The sequence below is a fragment of the Diorhabda sublineata genome, chromosome 8 (assembly GCF_026230105.1).
Source record: "Diorhabda sublineata isolate icDioSubl1.1 chromosome 8, icDioSubl1.1, whole genome shotgun sequence".
Classification (NCBI taxonomy): domain Eukaryota; kingdom Metazoa; phylum Arthropoda; class Insecta; order Coleoptera; family Chrysomelidae; genus Diorhabda; species Diorhabda sublineata.
Window position 1 is genome coordinate 18,319,200 of NC_079481.1, and position 18,190 is coordinate 18,337,389.

General features: G+C 34.8%; 1 protein-coding gene across 2 annotated transcripts in view; it reads right to left on the reverse strand.

The window, feature by feature from the left end:
• Window positions 1-1,841: 1,841 nt before the first annotated feature.
• Window positions 1,842-18,190, reverse strand: part of LOC130447328 (chymotrypsinogen A-like) — a 30,569-nt gene continuing 14,220 nt past the window's right edge. The window contains exons 6-8 of one of the 2 annotated variants that reach the window (XM_056784092.1): window positions 5,943-6,149; window positions 2,284-2,451; window positions 1,842-2,220 (exon numbers count right to left, since the gene is read on the reverse strand). In XM_056784092.1, coding sequence (XP_056640070.1) covers window positions 2,015-2,220; window positions 2,284-2,451; window positions 5,943-6,149 — 581 coding nt within the window. In that variant the 3' untranslated portion in view covers window positions 1,842-2,014. The remainder of the gene's footprint in view (window positions 2,221-2,283; window positions 2,452-5,942; window positions 6,150-18,190) is intronic. The other variant, XM_056784093.1, reaches the window with a different exon arrangement.

Below are 18,190 nucleotides of genomic sequence, written 5' to 3' on the forward strand. Positions count from 1 at the left end.
TTGTTATGGACAACGTATCCTACCACTCCGGCAACTCCTTAAGATACCAAATAGTAGTAGTAGCAAAGCTCAAATTTCAACATTTAAGTCTGAAAAAAATATTCCTATTCCTGTTAGCGATCGTAAGAAAGTCCCAACAAACAAAGAATTGCTTACTGTTATTAAAGGTCTAAAGTTAGAGAAAATTTATTATATTGCCAAGCTGTGCAAAGAACAGGGTCGCGATATTAGAAGTAGTACAGCAAAAGGTAGCAGATTATTCAGAATACAATTATAATAGTTTAAAAACATTGTTTCAAGTTTTGTCGGCATTTGGTTTTAACCACAAAAAATCTATTCGAATAGACGGATAGATTATTTGCGTCAGATAATAGACTACTGAAGTTCTAATATACGAATGGGCTACTTAAGTTTTGAAATATGGCAACACTGATGTGAATATGTCAAATCTGACATTGCCATCATGAAGTTTGACAAATCAAAAAATAAAATTAAATCACGAACTTTTTCGTACGATAATTTTCTATGACTTTCGACGTGAATTAAACCAACAGCCGTGTACCGATCAACTCGCTCCGAGTTTTGTTGAAGAAGCACCATCTCCATCTACCGTTTTTCGCTGGTTTTCCGAATTCAATTATGGTCTCACTTCGCTACGGGATGAATTTTGTGAAGGTCGTCCAAAATCGGCTGTTGTGCCAGAAAACATCGATGCTGTGCATAAACTGATACTGCAAGATCGTCATATGACATACTGTGATATTGAGGCATACTTGAACATTAGTTACAATCGCATACGATTGGGGCAAATAAATGCTGAAAACATTCAATACTTCAAAAGACATCTATAAAATCGTGACAGGCGAAGAATCATGGATCTATGCATATAAATTAAACAACATTCGACTGTATGGGTCCTTCAAGACGAACCAAATCCAACAACAGTTGTACGCGCATGATGAAGCATTACAAAGCAAATGATCGCCTGTTGTTCCGGAATAAATGGACGTGTCGCCACCGTTTATTTAGAACAAGGTAGAAGGATCAATTCTGAATGGTAAATCAGAATTTGGTTGCCACAATATTCGAAAAAATCAGGGAAACCAATTGCAGAAGACGAATCATTCTCCACTATGACCATGTGAATTCACACATCAGTTCGAACAAAAACGTTTTTGAACAGTCAAAACATCGAATTGATGGATCATTCTCCGTACAGTATTGTTTGGCTCCCAATAATTTCTTCTTATTACCGCAGATTAAAAATAAATTGCGAGGTCAATTTTTTTCTACACCTGAAAAAGCGGTTGTAGCGTACAAATCACTTGTTTTGGAGGTATCTCAATCGAAATGGGAAAACTGCTTCAATAATTTGTTCAAATTTATGCAAAAATATATTGTTCTTAATGGAGAATATTTTGAAAAACAGCCATATCCAATTACGAGTATAAATATTGGTTTTTATTTTTCTAAGTCAAAACTTAAGTAGCAACAATCGTATTCAGCTGAGTAACTAAATGCTGCACTCAAAACCTATTTTGCTCGCTTCAGATCCAAATATTTCCGCAGTATGTTTGAATCTGGGAGATTTTGAAAAAAATACAGTACATAACAAGTCTCTTTTTATGATATATAAGTAACTATTCTGTTTTATTTTTTTTTATTTTAGGTTTTATGTCTTCTGTAACAAACCAATTTTATGCATATTATTGGAGATATTATATTAAACCATATAAAAGTCACAAATTCTTGTTTGGCAAAAAAATCATCAATTATTTATTCTTCAAACTGAATGGGTTTCATTAGTAAATTTAGTGCATGGGTTTCAGTAAAATATATCATTATTATAACTTAATTTTTTTATTAATTTATTATTGCTAGTTTCATTGAAAGCTTACAATAATGTTTTGCTGGAACAAGCATTTTTCAGTCAAATATGAAATTCAATATTGATTACGTGTTTAAAAAATAAATTCATTCATTCCAATATATCCGTATAACTTTAATGAATAAATTAAGGAGTTTTGATAGTTTTAGCTATCCAGCCCAAATATTTGGTTGTGTCAGTAAAAATAACATATTTATTGGAATCACAACTATCTCCTTTAGATACAGTATTCGAAACAATCCCTCTTAGCTGCCAAACAGTGTTGGCTCCAGATGAGCCACTTTTGGGGAAAATCAGACCACCTCCTGAATCACCGAGACATACAGACGTGCCTAAAAGGAATTCAAAAGAGACTGTTCTCAATAATGTCAATTGAATATACAGAAATAAATTACCATTTCCGTAACCAGCACAAAAGTTAGTTTCTTTATTTGTATATAAGGAGTAAAACTCTGGATAAGAATAAATACAGTCCAAGGTATCTATAACTGGCATGTTAGCCTGCATTAATAAATCAGTCGTGGAATGTCCCTTGTGATCTCTGCCCCATCCTACTGAAATTCCTACGAATAATGAATTAGTTATCTATACTACATATAAGAAATGTAAGTAACATTTGCTAATCGAGAAAGATTTTGCGCCCGAACGAAAACAAGTGCTGACAATTAAATTTGAGACTAGTAAATATAATTACATCCGGTAAAATATATAAGATTTTTTCTCCTTCCCGCAGAATTTATTCTTGGATTTTTTTTAATTACATTCGATATTTTTCGCATGAAATTATGGACAACTTTGAGCGGTTTCTATAGCATCGTAAACATTGTTATTTTATCAACAAACGTCAACTTGAGAACTCATTATTAAAAGTTGAGAGAAATTGAAATTAATATAACCAACATATATTGCTTGGTGTCCAAGAAATACTGTTATAGTTCTTCCAATAACTATTGCAGATTAGAAAAACCTTATACATACCTCATTTTATATATTTATTATTTTTATAAATACTTTTAAACATACGTTTATCTTATAAGAGAAAGTATTCATTAAAAGGCGATCGAATCAGTATAAATTGGATGGCATTATACGCCGTTATTTAGACAGATGCACTTAATTGTAGTCCTACTTGGAACTTGGCACTTTGGGAGTGCCGACAAAAGTGAAAACTTGAATATTAACGTTATGCATTTTTGATGTTTTGGAATGGTTAAGGAATAATTTTGCAAATATTGCTTTAATTATCAATAGAAAAGTACTATCATTTATGTGGTAGAATACAATCTTTATTTATTGCGCATCGTACACAAACATGACAATTTATATTATATAAAAAAGTTTATCTCTCTGAAAAATCAACCTCCATCTATAATTTCAACGAATTTTTACCATCTTTATTACTAGAACCATAATCGATTCGAACCTATTTATTGTCTAATAAAGACCGCAGCAATAGTAGTTTTGTGTTTCGTTGTGCTACGCCATTCGTCGTACGAATTTTCGATCAGGTCACGTGTCCTGACGCGAGTTTATCATTTTTTACCCATTACAAAAAAAGTGTACAACGCCACTAAAGAAATTTTCGTCTTACGAATTTTCGATCAGGTTACGTGTCCTGACGTCCTTTTTACTCATTACAAAAAAGTGTACAACGCCGCTAAAGAAGTTTTCACTTCAAAAATCATTATTATACCTCGTTAACTTGCTACAACTGAATATTACATTATAAAACGTAAATAAATGAGTGAAATGTACCTGCCTTTAAGGAAGTTTGATTTAAACAGGGTACCAGACGTGAACTCTTTTTGAACCCCATTCGTTTTTCTCTGGAAAACGAAATTTCAAAGTAAATACCATAAAGGAAAATAAATTCTCCGCAAATAAAACAAAAGAAAAAACATTCCGTCAGTCAGAATCGTCTCTCATCATTTGATTGAATTATGAAGGGTTGTAAAGAGGGTCATACCACATTCTCATCTTCTTCTTTGATAACATGTTCAAAACAATTTTTCGAAAACTCTTGGTGGTCTGTTGCTAAAATTTTCTTTATGAGTTCTACAACCTCTTTACTCATTTCTGGAGAGATTTTCGTAATTCTGATTTTACGTTTGCCCACATAAATTCTGTAGGATTAAATATGGAGCAAGGAGATAATCTGAAAAGAGTATAACCTGTTCTTTGCACATCTTGTCAATATAATAAACTTCCTCTAACTTCAGACCTCTAATAACAGTAAGCAATTCTTTGTTTGTTGGGCCTTTTTTACGAGTGCTGACAGGAATAGGAATATTTTACTACTATTTGGTATCGTCTAAAGAACGTCATGTTTCTATTTATTTAAAGAAATTTACGAATTAAATAAATCTCACCAAGCCACGCCAATGCTTATCGCAGATTTTCTGGCAGGAATATTTCGAAGAAATTTAGTACATACGGCTTCAGCCAATAGAAATGCATTTATGTTAACGATTCGATGTTTTCATTGTAAACAGTCCACGTTGACTGACGATTTGTAAGATGTTTACCGAATTTTATACGGGGAGTAAACATTATTTTTCATTTCTTAATTTGGTATCAGTGCCGTCCGTATTTATGAAATATAGATTGTTCCCCGCATAACTGTCTTCTGCAATTGATATTGGAAGAACTATACTGCAAATTGTTAACAAAAGTGAAAATAGTTATTCATATTTTGTATATAATGTCCATAATTCTAAACATTGTACTATTATATGAATCATTGTTAGTTGTTGACGAAATAAAATAATTAAATGTTATTCCTATATTTGTGGTTGAAAATTAATGAATAGCCTATTTTTTTAAGTAAATAGGATACACATTTTATATGATACAAGATATTACCACCAAAGTGTGGTGAGTTGACTTGTAAGCTGACGTTAAGGGCAATTGACATATTTTTGTTAATTGTCACTTACTTGTCAAAATGCGTTGTTTCCAATGTAAGGAGGAGAAAAAGTTATGGTAAATCAAGAATTAAATTCTAAATAAACAGAAATACAAATAAAACTATAAAAAATTGAAAACCATCAAATAGAATGCATTAGTTTTTTTTTTAAGATGCGTTATGGAATATAAAATTTCTTATTTCATGCTGGGCCTATTCTTTTCATTGTGTTCGGGTTTAGTTACTACTATTACATTCATATGGAACTAATTTATAAGGAGTTGTTTGGTTCATAAAAGTTTTGATCTTTATGAAAATTCAGCTTTTACTATGAGAGTGAATGGATTTAGACTAGTATGGATTGTTTTTAGTTCATCCCAACTAAGAAATTGTCTGATAAAATATTAGACAGACCGAGTATTCTATAACAATGAAATTTTGAATTGAGCAGCTTTGTTATCCAATTAAATGATATTTGAGACAGATCAGGAACTGAAAATGAAAAATGAACCCTATTTCTATGAAACCAGAAGTGTAGATAATGAAGTGGATCATTACACAGTTTTTCTGTCTGTATTAAAAAACGTATTAAAGAGGTTTAATAACATTTTTGTACATATTTTGTCGATCAATGTTATTATCTGTAATGGATAGTATCTGAAGTACAGACAATTAATGGTCAAGAATAACCGAAAACTCCTTCAATGACCTATATGTAAAAGAGCTACAAGCTACATATAAAAAAATTGAAGATCATTAATGTATTATTCGATATATGAAGGGACCATCATCACAAGCGATAGTTCATGAACTAATGGGAATATTATATTTGCTTAATAATCCCAAAATTATACAAGAACCTAAAAGAAATATTTGCAAAAATTTTGAACTTCCTCCACTCAATACATTATTATTTTGATTGTTATTATATCTTGAATATTGAATATATCGCAAAGTGGTCAAAAATTATGTGTTTTTATCTCAGTTCGGCAAAGCAGAATTGAATAATATAATTGAACTAAAAAAATTGGATGGTCAATCTTATAAAACGAATATCACTCCCCAAACTCCAATTCAAATTTTTCACCTATGCCCTTCTGCACAAACACCTCTAGGAATTTACATCGGAATAATTATACCAATACGTACCTACTTTATTAATTACAGTATCTAAGGATATACTATCTTCCCATAAACATATAGGTCTTACGTAGTTAGAGTATTCGATTGGTTTATTCAATTTTAGAATTGCAATGTCATTGTAAAAGGAAGTTCGGTTGAAATTTTCGTGTACACTCACTTTTATTACCGAAAACGATTGCTCGAATTTTCCTGATACCCATAGGCCATGCTTTCCTACAAAAAAGAAAGTAATTTTCAGCTAAAAATATTGAGCGATTATTATATAGATTATATACGTTACCGGCAATGTGTATAATCCGGTATTGTATACAATACCTAGGCAATGTATAGAATACCTAAAACGGGCAGGTAAAGTAAGAAATAGATTTATTTTACACTTTACCTAGGTATTCTATACAATGCCAAACTTGCAGCAGGTAATGTAACACTCGAACGCAATTGTGGTTATTACAAACAAATAAGTACGGTAAGCTTCATAGAACCCTGATACCCTTCCTAGAGGCGCCATTTTAAGCATTAATGGAAGTGAATCGTTTTAGCATGACCGTTCACTCGCGAGTGTACGCCGCACGCGGGTATCCTTTGCAAATGAAATTAAATCTTTTGACAAGAGACGGCACGGCGCCAAGGCGGCGCGATCAAAGTAATAATAATGTAGAATAATGTCGGTACACCCGAACGCAATTGTGTTTAATAAAACAGAATACGAATAAAAATTATCGGGACACACAAGCTAGGTGCAAATATAATTTTAATCAAAAATATGCGAAAGTAGGTAAATTCAAAGTAAAATTACACCACAATTCTTCATCACTCGAACTGTCAGAGTTACTACCACCCGTATTTTTAATAAGAGAGCCATTATCACGCTCTGAATCCAAAACAAAATATTTAGGTACTTATTTTCTTCTGTAATTGCGTGAACTACGTATACTTATGTTCCACATAAATGTGGAATTACCTTTTTTATTATTACTTTCTTTTAGTTTGACTTACAGCTGGAGTGTCTGTAGGTTGCTACGGAGGTAAGTACATAGGTGTAATTTATCCAGAATCTTATCAAATGTCGGATTTTTTGAGGATAAATTCAATTCGTAGTACAACAGTTCACAAACACAATCTTTCACTACGGAGGCGCTTCGATATAAAACTGTCAATTTCACTTTTGGGTGTACGCCGCACGCGGTAGCCTTTGTAAATAAAATTAAATCCTTTGACAAGAGGCGGCGCGGGCGCGGCGGGCGGGCGGCCGGTCAGGTCAAAGGAGCCGCCGCCGCCGCTTGAGAAAAAGGATACCGCGACACTATTTAAGCAAACAGCCGCATTTCTCCATTTCATTTCGCGACGTGCGATGATACTGTTAACACGTGTATTGAGCTATTTGCGTCATAGTTATTATTTTTGCTAATTTTCGTCAGGTAGGAAAGTAATTTAATTTATTAAAAAATGGCGGCCGAACAACGAATAGCTGAGATGAAAGAAAGATTTTATTCACAATTACAAATAAAAAGAGAAGCAGCAAATACAAAAAATCGCACGTTTATTGAAAAAAATCGTTATGAACAATTGATAGAAGAAACAAAAAATGCAAAAACGGCTGAAAAAAAGGCTTCTCGGGATTACTGGTTATTGAAGCATTATGATGTTATAACTGTTGGTCAGAAAGATATGTTGATTTTTCCTGTGGATGCTACTACAAATAATATTATATACTACGTTGCTGATACTGAATTATTTCAAATACTTCACGACGCACATCAAAGGATCGGCCATGGAGGACGAGACAAAATGCTGAAGGAGCTTTCTTCAAGATATAAGAATATAACTCGCCACTCGAACTGTTTAGGTACTTATTTTCTTCTGTAATTGCGTGAACTACGTATACTTATGTTCCACATAAATGTGGAATTACCTTTTTTATTAATACGTTGAAGTGATGGTCTGCGATTTGTACAACTCATGAAGAATAGTGCGTTTCACTCAGGAATCAACAGAACACCTTATGAAGCTCTTATTGGGTCGAAAATAAAAGTTGGCATATATTTGCCTTTTGAGGATACTCACAACCTGGAGAGCGAAGAAGATTTAGAAAAAGTGATGAAGTCATCTTCAGAATCTGTAATAGATGCGGCTGAGACATCAGAAACTGAAACAGCTGACACTCAACCTCTACAGGCACCAGATCAACAAAACGCTGCACTCGATAGTTTTAACATCGGTAAGGAAGCTTCAAATGTCCAAAGTGCGCATGATGAACACATGGCTATCCCAAATACTAAGAATGTTGTTGAGCCTACGAATGTCGAAAATCTTCCTTGTGAGGTAAATGATCAAGCGTTACATGATCTGAATTTGGTATCAGTACGAGAGGAGTCATTGAGTTGTGCACTTATATGCTGTGTTTGTTCCGAGGAGACAACAGGTGGTCATTCGTGCAGAATGTGCAATAGGCCTATTCATACTATTTGTGCTGCTCCGGAAGAAAATATTGCAGAAGGTTTTGGATCCAAAGTTGCTTGTCCTTTATGCGCAAAAAACGCCTTTTCGATAGAAAACCGCATCAGAGCCAAAGAGAATTTGATAGTACAAGCTCAGAAAATGCTTAAAACTTCTGAAAAAAAATTCCCTCCCGTATCGTTGGGTACCACTGTACGCATTCCTGTTCCAGAAGTCGATAGAGGTCGTGGTGATGCTCGCAATATACTGGCTGTAGTATTACACAAAACTGATGACGATCTATATCAACTAGGCACAAAGCAAGGCGTTGTCAAGACATTGTATTCAAGACAACAGTTCACTGTTTGCCATCAGAAATTACTGCAAGAAGAAGACGTCCCCAATATGGAAACGACACTCCGTACAGTTGCGATTTTCAATCTACGGGGACAGGACAGGGCTTTGTGAAATGTAGCTGCAAAAAAAACTGTGACTCTAAAAAGTGTTCCCTATATATTATTATATATGTTACCGGCAATGTGTATAATTCAGGTATTGTATACAATCCCTAGGTAATGTATACAATCCCTGGGGCGTCCAGGCAATGTATGAAATATCATGAATATCATTGTCCATTTCATACTTTACCTAGGTATTGTATACAATTCCTAGGGATTGTATAGAATACCTGCTGGTTCACCGGTAATGTGTAAAATAAATAAATCTTAAGACTAAACTAATGTTGGTAATCCGGTTAATATCAATAAATCTTAACAGACTTACTTATCAAATAGCGGACAAATAAAACATGTTGTATTTACTTGAAATAAACTTTATTATCAACTTTAAAATCACAAAAAAATAACAGGAAACTTAAAATTCTTCTTGTTTTCTTGTTTGTAACATAACATTACAAGTATCTTTTAACATAATATAAGTAATTTTGTAATTGAACTTCACAAACAAAACAATTCTCTTTATAACAAAAAGTAGGTCTAATAGGCATTCCCAATTTTAAGTAAAAGTAGGTTTTATTTATTCTTACACGACAAACTATTATGGCACTTTGAAGAGCACAGAGCCTTACTTTTGACACAGGAACACTTTTTAGAGTCACATTTTTTTTTGCAGCTACATTTCTCAAAGCCCTGTCCTGTCCCCGTAGATTGAAAAGTCGCATCTGTACGGAGTGTCGTTTCCAGATTGGCGACGTCTTCTTCTTGCAGTAATTTCTGATGGCAAACAGTGAACTGTTGTCTTGAATACAATGTCTTGACAACGCCTTGCTTTGTGCCTAGTTGATATAGATCGTCATCAGTTTTGTGTAATACTACAGCCAGTATATTGCGAGCATCACCACGACCTCTATCGACTTCTGGAACAGGAATGCGTACAGTGGTACCCAACGATACGGGAGGGAATTTTTTTTCAGAAGTTTTAAGCATTTTCTGAGCTTGTACTATCAAATTCTCTTTGGCTCTGATGCGGTTTTCTATCGAAAAGGCGTTTTTTGCGCATAAAGGACAAGCAACTTTGGATCCAAAACCTTCTGCAATATTTTCTTCCGGAGCAGCACAAATAGTATGAATAGGCCTATTGCACATTCTGCACGAATGACCACCTGTTGTCTCCTCGGAACAAACACAGCATATAAGTGCACAACTCAATGACTCCTCTCGTACTGATACCAAATTCGGATCATGTAACGCTTGATCATTTACCTCACAAGGAAGATTTTCGACATTCGTAGGCTCAACAACATTCTTAGTATTTGGGATAGCCATGTGTTCATCATGCGCACTTTGGACATTTGAAGCTTTCTTACCAATGTTAAAACTATCGAGTGCAGCGTTTTGTTGATCTGGTGCCTGTAGAGGTTGAGTGTCAGCTGTTTCAGTTTCTGATGTCTCAGCCGCATCTATTACAGATTCTGAAGATGACTTCATCACTTTTTCTAAATCTTCTTCGCTCTCCAGGTTGTGAGTATCCTCAAAAGGCAAAGATATGCCAACTTTTATTTTCGACCCAAAAAGAGCTTCATAAGGTGTTCTTTTGACTCCTGAGTGAAACGCCCTATTCTTCATGAGTTGTACAAATCGCAGACCATCACTCCAACGTTCGCTATCGTTATCTTGCATCCAAGTTGTAAGCATGTTTTCAATGTCCTGGTTAGCTCGTTCGACACTCCCTTGACTTTGGGAATGTCTAGGCTTGCCATGCACAATTTTTAAGTTCGGCCAGTATATTTTAAGATTACTGACCACTCGGTTTGCGAATTCTCGACCGTTGTCCAATTGTAAGATGGCTGGTGCATCAATCAGTGTAAAAATATCCAGTAAATTGTACGCTACTTCCTCAGCGCGTTTTGTTTTCAGGGCTCTTAATATGACAAACTTTGCGAGATGATCCTGATAGAACATTATGAATTTATAATCCCGGTTTGGATGAAATTGATAGTCTATCAAATCTACTTGACAGCGAGAAATAAATTCTGTTGAAAGTATGGGCTTCACGACAATCCCTTTTTTTATTCCTTTTTGTTTTTGCTGGCAGGGTTCGCAAAGTTGCAAAAATAGTTCAACATCGTGGCGAGTTATATTCTTATATCTTGAAGAAAGCTCCTTCAGCATTTTGTCTCGTCCTCCATGGCCGATCCTTTGATGTGCGTCGTGAAGTATTTGAAATAATTCAGTATCAGCAACGTAGTATATAATATTATTTGTAGTAGCATCCACAGGAAAAATCAACATATCTTTCTGACCAACAGTTATAACATCATAATGCTTCAATAACCAGTAATCCCGAGAAGCCTTTTTTTCAGCCGTTTTTGCATTTTTTGTTTCTTCTATCAATTGTTCATAACGATTTTTTTCAATAAACGTGCGATTTTTTGTATTTGCTGCTTCTCTTTTTATTTGTAATTGTGAATAAAATCTTTCTTTCATCTCAGCTATTCGTTGTTCGGCCGCCATTTTTTAATAAATTAAATTACTTTCCTACCTGACGAAAATTAGCAAAAATAATAACTATGACGCAAATAGCTCAATACACGTGTTAACAGTATCATCGCACGTCGCGAAATGAAATGGAGAAATGCGGCTGTTTGCTTAAATAGTGTCGCGGTATCCTTTTTCTCAAGCGGCGGCGGCGGCTTCTTTGACCTGACCGGCCGCCCGCGGTATCCTTTTTGTCAAGCGGCGGCTCCTTTGACCTGACCGGCCGCCCGCCGCGTCCGCGCCGCCTCTTGTCAAAGGATTTAATTTTATTTACAAAGGCTACCGCGTGCGGCGTACACCCAAAAGTGAAATTGACAGTTTTATATCGAAGCGCCTCCGTAGTGAAAGATTGTGTTTGTGAACTGTTGTACTACGAATTGAATTTATCCTCAAAAAATCCGACATTTGATAAGATTCTGGATAAATTACACCTATGTACTTACCTCCGTAGCAACCTACAGACACTCCAGCTGTAAGTCAAACTAAAAGAAAGTAATAATAAAAAAGGTAATTCCACATTTATGTGGAACATAAGTATACGTAGTTCACGCAATTACAGAAGAAAATAAGTACCTAAATATTTTGTTTTGGATTCAGAGCGTGATAATGGCTCTCTTATTAAAAATACGGGTGGTAGTAACTCTGACAGTTCGAGTGATGAAGAATTGTGGTGTAATTTTACTTTGAATTTACCTACTTTCGCATATTTTTGATTAAAATTATCTTTGCACCTAGCTTGTGTGTCCCGATAATTTTTATTCGTATTTTGTTTTATTAAACACAATTGCGTTCGGGTGTACCGACATTATTATACATTATTATTACTTTGATCGCGCCGCCTTGGCGCCGTGCCGTCTCTTGTCAAAAGATTTAATTTCATTTGCAAAGGATACCCGCGTGCGGCGTACACTCGCGAGTGAACGGTCATGCTAAAACGATTCACTTCCATTAATGCTTGAAATGGCGCCTCTAGGAAGGGTGTCAGGGTTCTATGAAGCTTACCATACTTATTTGTTTGTAATAACCACAATTGCGTTCGAGTGTTACATTACCTGCTGCAAGTTTGGCATTGTATAGAATACCTAGGTAAAGTGTAAAATAAATTCTATTTCATACTTTACCTGCCCGTTTTAGGTATTCTATACATTGCCTAGGTATTGTATACAATACCGGATTATACACATTGCCGGTAACATATATATTATATAGATTATATATAATAATATATATTATACATATACATATATATATATATATATATATATATATATATATATATATATATATATATATATATTCATTAGAAATGATAATAATTTATCAAAATTGAATTTCTTGAATCCATCTTAACGATATAGTTGAAGGTTATTTTAGAGTGTTGCTCTGTATTCACAAATATATTCAAAAAAGTTTATCGGTTGATCCCTTCAATTATAACGTACTATGTTTCTAAAACGTAGAAGCAACAATATAATGGATTTTAAATTTAAATTTATATCTCGATATTTTTCAACATAAAAATGTAATTTTTTCCGAATACAACCAAAAAATTAACCCGATTTTAATGTAAAATTTAGTTCTTCCTCAAAATTACTATTTATTTATTTAAGGGTTCTCCCCCGCGATTCGAAACTCAAGGAACTGTACCGAATCGTTCAAGGAAGTGACAGAGGATCTTCTGTCGAAAGATTGAGGAAAAGCCAAGAGGCCGTATTAAGACGACTAGAAGAAGAGAAGAGGAAAAAGGAAGAGGAAAATAAAGGCTTGAATGCGATAATTGCAGCTCTAACCGCTAGATTTCTGAGCATGACAGAAACAATGCAAAAAATGGACGTCAAAACGACAATACTCATCGAAAAGCAGGTAAATCGAATGGAAAAGGCGAAGGAAAGAACTAAAAATGGGAGTCCCCAAAAACAATCAACGGAAGCCAGAGACTCTGAGAAAAATCAAATAGAAGACTGCCCCATGGAAGGAGAATACACAGAAGTCAAGAAAAAGAGGAAGAAACCAGAGAGGCAATCCTCCGGGGAAGAAGACACAACGGACAAACAAGTTCAAGAAGAATTGGAAAAGATAAGAAGATAAGAACAAAAAAACAGACAAAACCGGAGAGAAGGCCACCTCCGATAATATTAAGTCCCCACTCATGTGAGCAGCACTACGAAAGCAGCTAGTGCAGAGGAAAATCGATGTTCAGTGTAAATTGGGAATACACACAGGGAAAATAACCTCTACAAAAGAGGATTTCAATAGAATGAAGATGCTTCTGACCGAGTATAAGGGGATTGAGTGGTATACGTACCAACTCAATGAAGAAAAAGAGAGGAAGCTAGTCATAAAAAGACTTGCAGTTAACACCCTAACGTCGGAAGTTGGGAGAGAGCCGAGAGAAAATGGATTAAGACCAAAAAGAGCCGTACTCAAAAAAAACGATGACAACACCCGAAAATTACTACAACAACAAGCATACAAGAAGCCGAGATACCTATGCCACACCAAAATAAGTGTGGTAGAAGAAGAAAGACATGACGCACCTGTACAATGTTACAGATGCCCAGGGTTTCACCACAGTCTCCGCATTTCATAAGCAAGTGTAGAGTTATACATCGGGGATAGCTACAGAGAAGGTGAAGGACCGCTCGAAATAGATCACTTCTTGCCGAAAAAAGTTGGAAAAGGTTCACCTGAGGCAGTGAAACACCCACACACATTAAGATGGCCACAACAAGAAGCCAAGAGTGTATAGAATATAGGTTAATCTCTTAACAAAAAGATAAGACATCCCAAAATCTCCCATAGAACTCAGGGGAGAGGAAGGAGTCTATGCGAATAAGGATGAGGACCTGTCGAAAAGTCAGGGGGTTGGTGAAATGTCCTTCTTCGCATCCATCCCTGGATTTATCCGGAGATTGTCGGAGATAGGTCAGACATAGTGTCTGCAACAACCGCCGAAGATCGCACCGGACCGTTCAGGTTAGAAACTGAACTTAGTTTGTGGGATTGTAGTTCTCAGCCGCCGAACTTTAGATTTCGTGGGTTAAGGAAATTGCCTCTGAGGGCGCTGGGTATTCACATCTCAGTCGTTTTAGTGCCTTCAGCCAACCGAGTAAGAAAAGAGTTTGAAAAGTTATTGCCGGAAATGATAAACGTGCATGCAATAATTTACTAAGGCGAGATTTGAGAAACGCAGCCCTACCATAGAGATTTGAAAGACCTAGAGCTTAGTTTTTGCACGCCTCCTAATCCCGCTTGTTGCACTCTCCCCTTTTCTTTTAGTAACCGTTTGCGCCTCACTTGGCAATTACAAGGTAGTAACCGTAGAGTTTACGCTTCTATTATAATATTTAATTTTTTTTCTTCTTTATTTTCATTTATAGTTTATTTTTATTTTAATTGTGACTAAAACAAATTCTGTTTAACCGTTGTTTTGCCAAAAGCTTTATAAGTAACACTAGCAGCAAATACCCAGGTTACCAATCTAGGAGGACAAGTAAAAACTGTTCAACTGGCTTCAGCATATTCATCACCATATTAATAACTGGAGTATTTTATTTTCTTTACTGACGTTGCCCAGAGCAAGTAAAGCATACCACGATAAATAACTAAGGCAATCCAATACCTGAGCTTTGGCGTGAAACGGTTATGTAGCGACGAAGGAGCGTTACACACTTAACAAAAAGTTAAGTGTGTAACTAAATCTAGACAATATCTAGATTTAGTTGGGATTGTCGTCAAATCAACCAATAGTACTGATTTGATTTCATTTTTCTGTACGGAGGCTGGATTTTTAAACCAAAACCATTGGGCAAACCATAGAAAAAGGAACGATACTCATAAAGGCATTATGTCTCAATGAACACGAGAAAAAGTAATATAAACAGAATTAAACGACTGGTGAGTTTATAAAAATGTTATCATTTTTTTTTCACGCAAAACCCTCTTAGATGAAATGTTTACTCTAAAACTATTTCCAGGACCCTGTCTTCTGCGATTGCTAAAAAATTTATGAAATAATTTTGTAAAAATTATTTTTTTAACGACTAACAATAATAATTTATAGTTTGTCTAGCAGTATTAGCAAGAGTAGTTTCACTATCACTATTTGATGAAATTTTGTCTTAATTCTGATAATATATTCGGAGGCAAAGGAGGTAATCTGTCTACTTTGATGCAACAGAAAGTTTGCTTCAGTACAGCTTCATACAATTTCATCACAGGTTGTACATAAATTGATAATAAACATTTTGTATCCGTTGACGACAGCATTTCTAAGGTATTCAAGTCTTTTCTGAAATAATACCACCATATATTAGAATCACAAAAATTATTCTAACACATAGTTATCAAATCAAATTAGAAATTTTGTATTTATCATAACAATCATTATATCTATTAGTTTCACGTACCTATTACAATACAGTGACTCGTGCCAGCTTTGTAAGTGGAATCCATTATATAAATGGATACTTGTTTATGAATTCCACAATATTGCTCTTAATCGACAATTTTTCTGTAATAGTATGCGGCTCGGAAGCCAATCCACTAGTGCGTAAACACAATGAAAGTCGATTCCGTTTGTAACTTTGCAAATTGTGTTCCATATTCAATTATGAAACCAGAATTAATAGCTTTTTCACCTTCAATTATATTTCGAGATGACGGAGTTGCATCAGTATAATTACACAATGTATTCGGTAAGACAGTAATAAACTTTTTTATCACTTTTAATAAATACTAATCAAATATAAATATTGAAATCAACGCTAGTCGTTGAACGTTGAAGCCTTGTGGCTGCCATATTTGTTTTGATACAGCAGCGCCACTTTGCACGTGGTGGATGTTTTCTTTGCCAATATATATAAAATAAAATAGGAAACCAAAAACGGTACCTCTAAGTTTATTGGGTATAGTTTTGTATATATCATTTGATACTTTACTAGAAATACTTTATCCTTTATGTATGATTTGGAGTTACTGTAGAATTGGTGTGGTACTTTAGTTTCCGTTGCAGGCCTTTCTGCCATACCTCATTGAAGGCTTGTCTTATATATAAAAATGAAGACGAACACTATACAGGGTGTCTCTAAATTCGACTGCCAATGCTGTAGGGGAAATTCCTTGGGTCAAATTATGCCTATCGGGGAAGGGAAATGGTGTTGAAATTATAAAAATATAACGATTTTTGTCGATAAATTTTAAATGGTGTGAACGATTGTTATTGACGATTATCAGGTTGATGAACTACTTGTTCTAATAATTTTAAAACAACTTTTTAAATAATATAAAGAATCAACCATCTTTAAGTATGAGTCACAGATTTAATACAAATTGGAACATTATATAGAGAGTTGCAAATGAACACTCATTGCATCTTTATACATTCAGAAAGTTGCAAGATGTTTTACCAAGAAATTTTGCGACTAGCATGGAATTTTCTAATTGGTGTCTTCAACAACAATGGGTTATGATGAATTTTTTAAATCAATATTTTTTACCGTTAAGGCAATGTTTACTAGAGAAGGCATGTTTAATTCCCGAAACAGTCATGTATGGGCGGATGAGAACCCGTATGCTACTTCTACATATGCATATCAGAAAACATTTCTGTAAATTTATGGGCTGGAATAGTAGACGGTTACATAATAGAACCATACATGTTTCGTAAAAAATTAGATGGAGAACTTTATTTGAAATTCTTAAGGGACATGTTACCAGAACATCTGGAAGAAGTTCCTCCTTATACCGGACAAAATATGATATTTTAGCATGATGGAGCTTCTGTACATTTTTCAGCAAATGTACGACTCCATTTAAATGCCACTTATAGACAGAACTGGATAGGTTGAGGTGTGCCAATTGGTTGGCCAGCTAAGTCTAGGTATATGAAATCTCTCGTCTATCAGGGTCCGGTAGAAATTGAGAAAGATCTTGTTTGTCGCATACAAGAAATTTCTAATGTGTCTAATGGTTTCCGCAGCGTGCGCTTATCAATGCTGAGAAGAATCAGTCTCCATGATTTATTTGTAAAATATCATCTGCATGACATTAGTGTTAATTAAGAATTTCTGGAAAACTATTTTAACGTAGTAGAAGACAATACTTTTTCAAAGAAAACTTGTAGTTAAACGAACAAATATTTTGTTGGACATCATTAACATATCGATGTAAGTTGATACGAAAAAAACTGTTTTGTATTTTCCTAAATAATCACAAGTGTGGTCTCGAAATGATGTTTTTCTCGAGAATGGTTCGTTTCAGCTTAGTCAAATGTTATTAATTTTTTATTAAGGAATTATGGTAGAATTCAAATATTAAAAAAAGTAACATTTTATCTAGTGGCCGAGAATTCAGGGGTGCATGAAGAGTTCTTGACCCCATCTGAAATCATCTATTCGTATTAGAACGAGTAGTTCGTCAGCCTGATAATCGTCAAAAAGTTTCAATAACTATCGATCACACCATTTATTTATTTATCAATAAAAAATCGTTTTATTCTCAAAATTTTAACACCATCTATCTTGGAAAGGATACGTTTGCAGACACAAGTTTCCTAGTTTCCTACCCCGATACGCATAATTTGACCCAAGGAATTTCTCCTAGAGCGTTGACAGTCCATACCCTGTATCTTGTGTTCGAGATAATGGCTGATTTGTTCAACAACTTGTTCGTTTGTATGTTTGTATTGTTTACGCTATCATCACACCAATTACACTATATGAAGACCTTAACTTGATTATCGAAAGGCGCGTCAGACAAAGTAATTGAGTGTCGATGTAGTGGTAGCATAAACAGTGTGATCCGTATGAATATCATCAACGA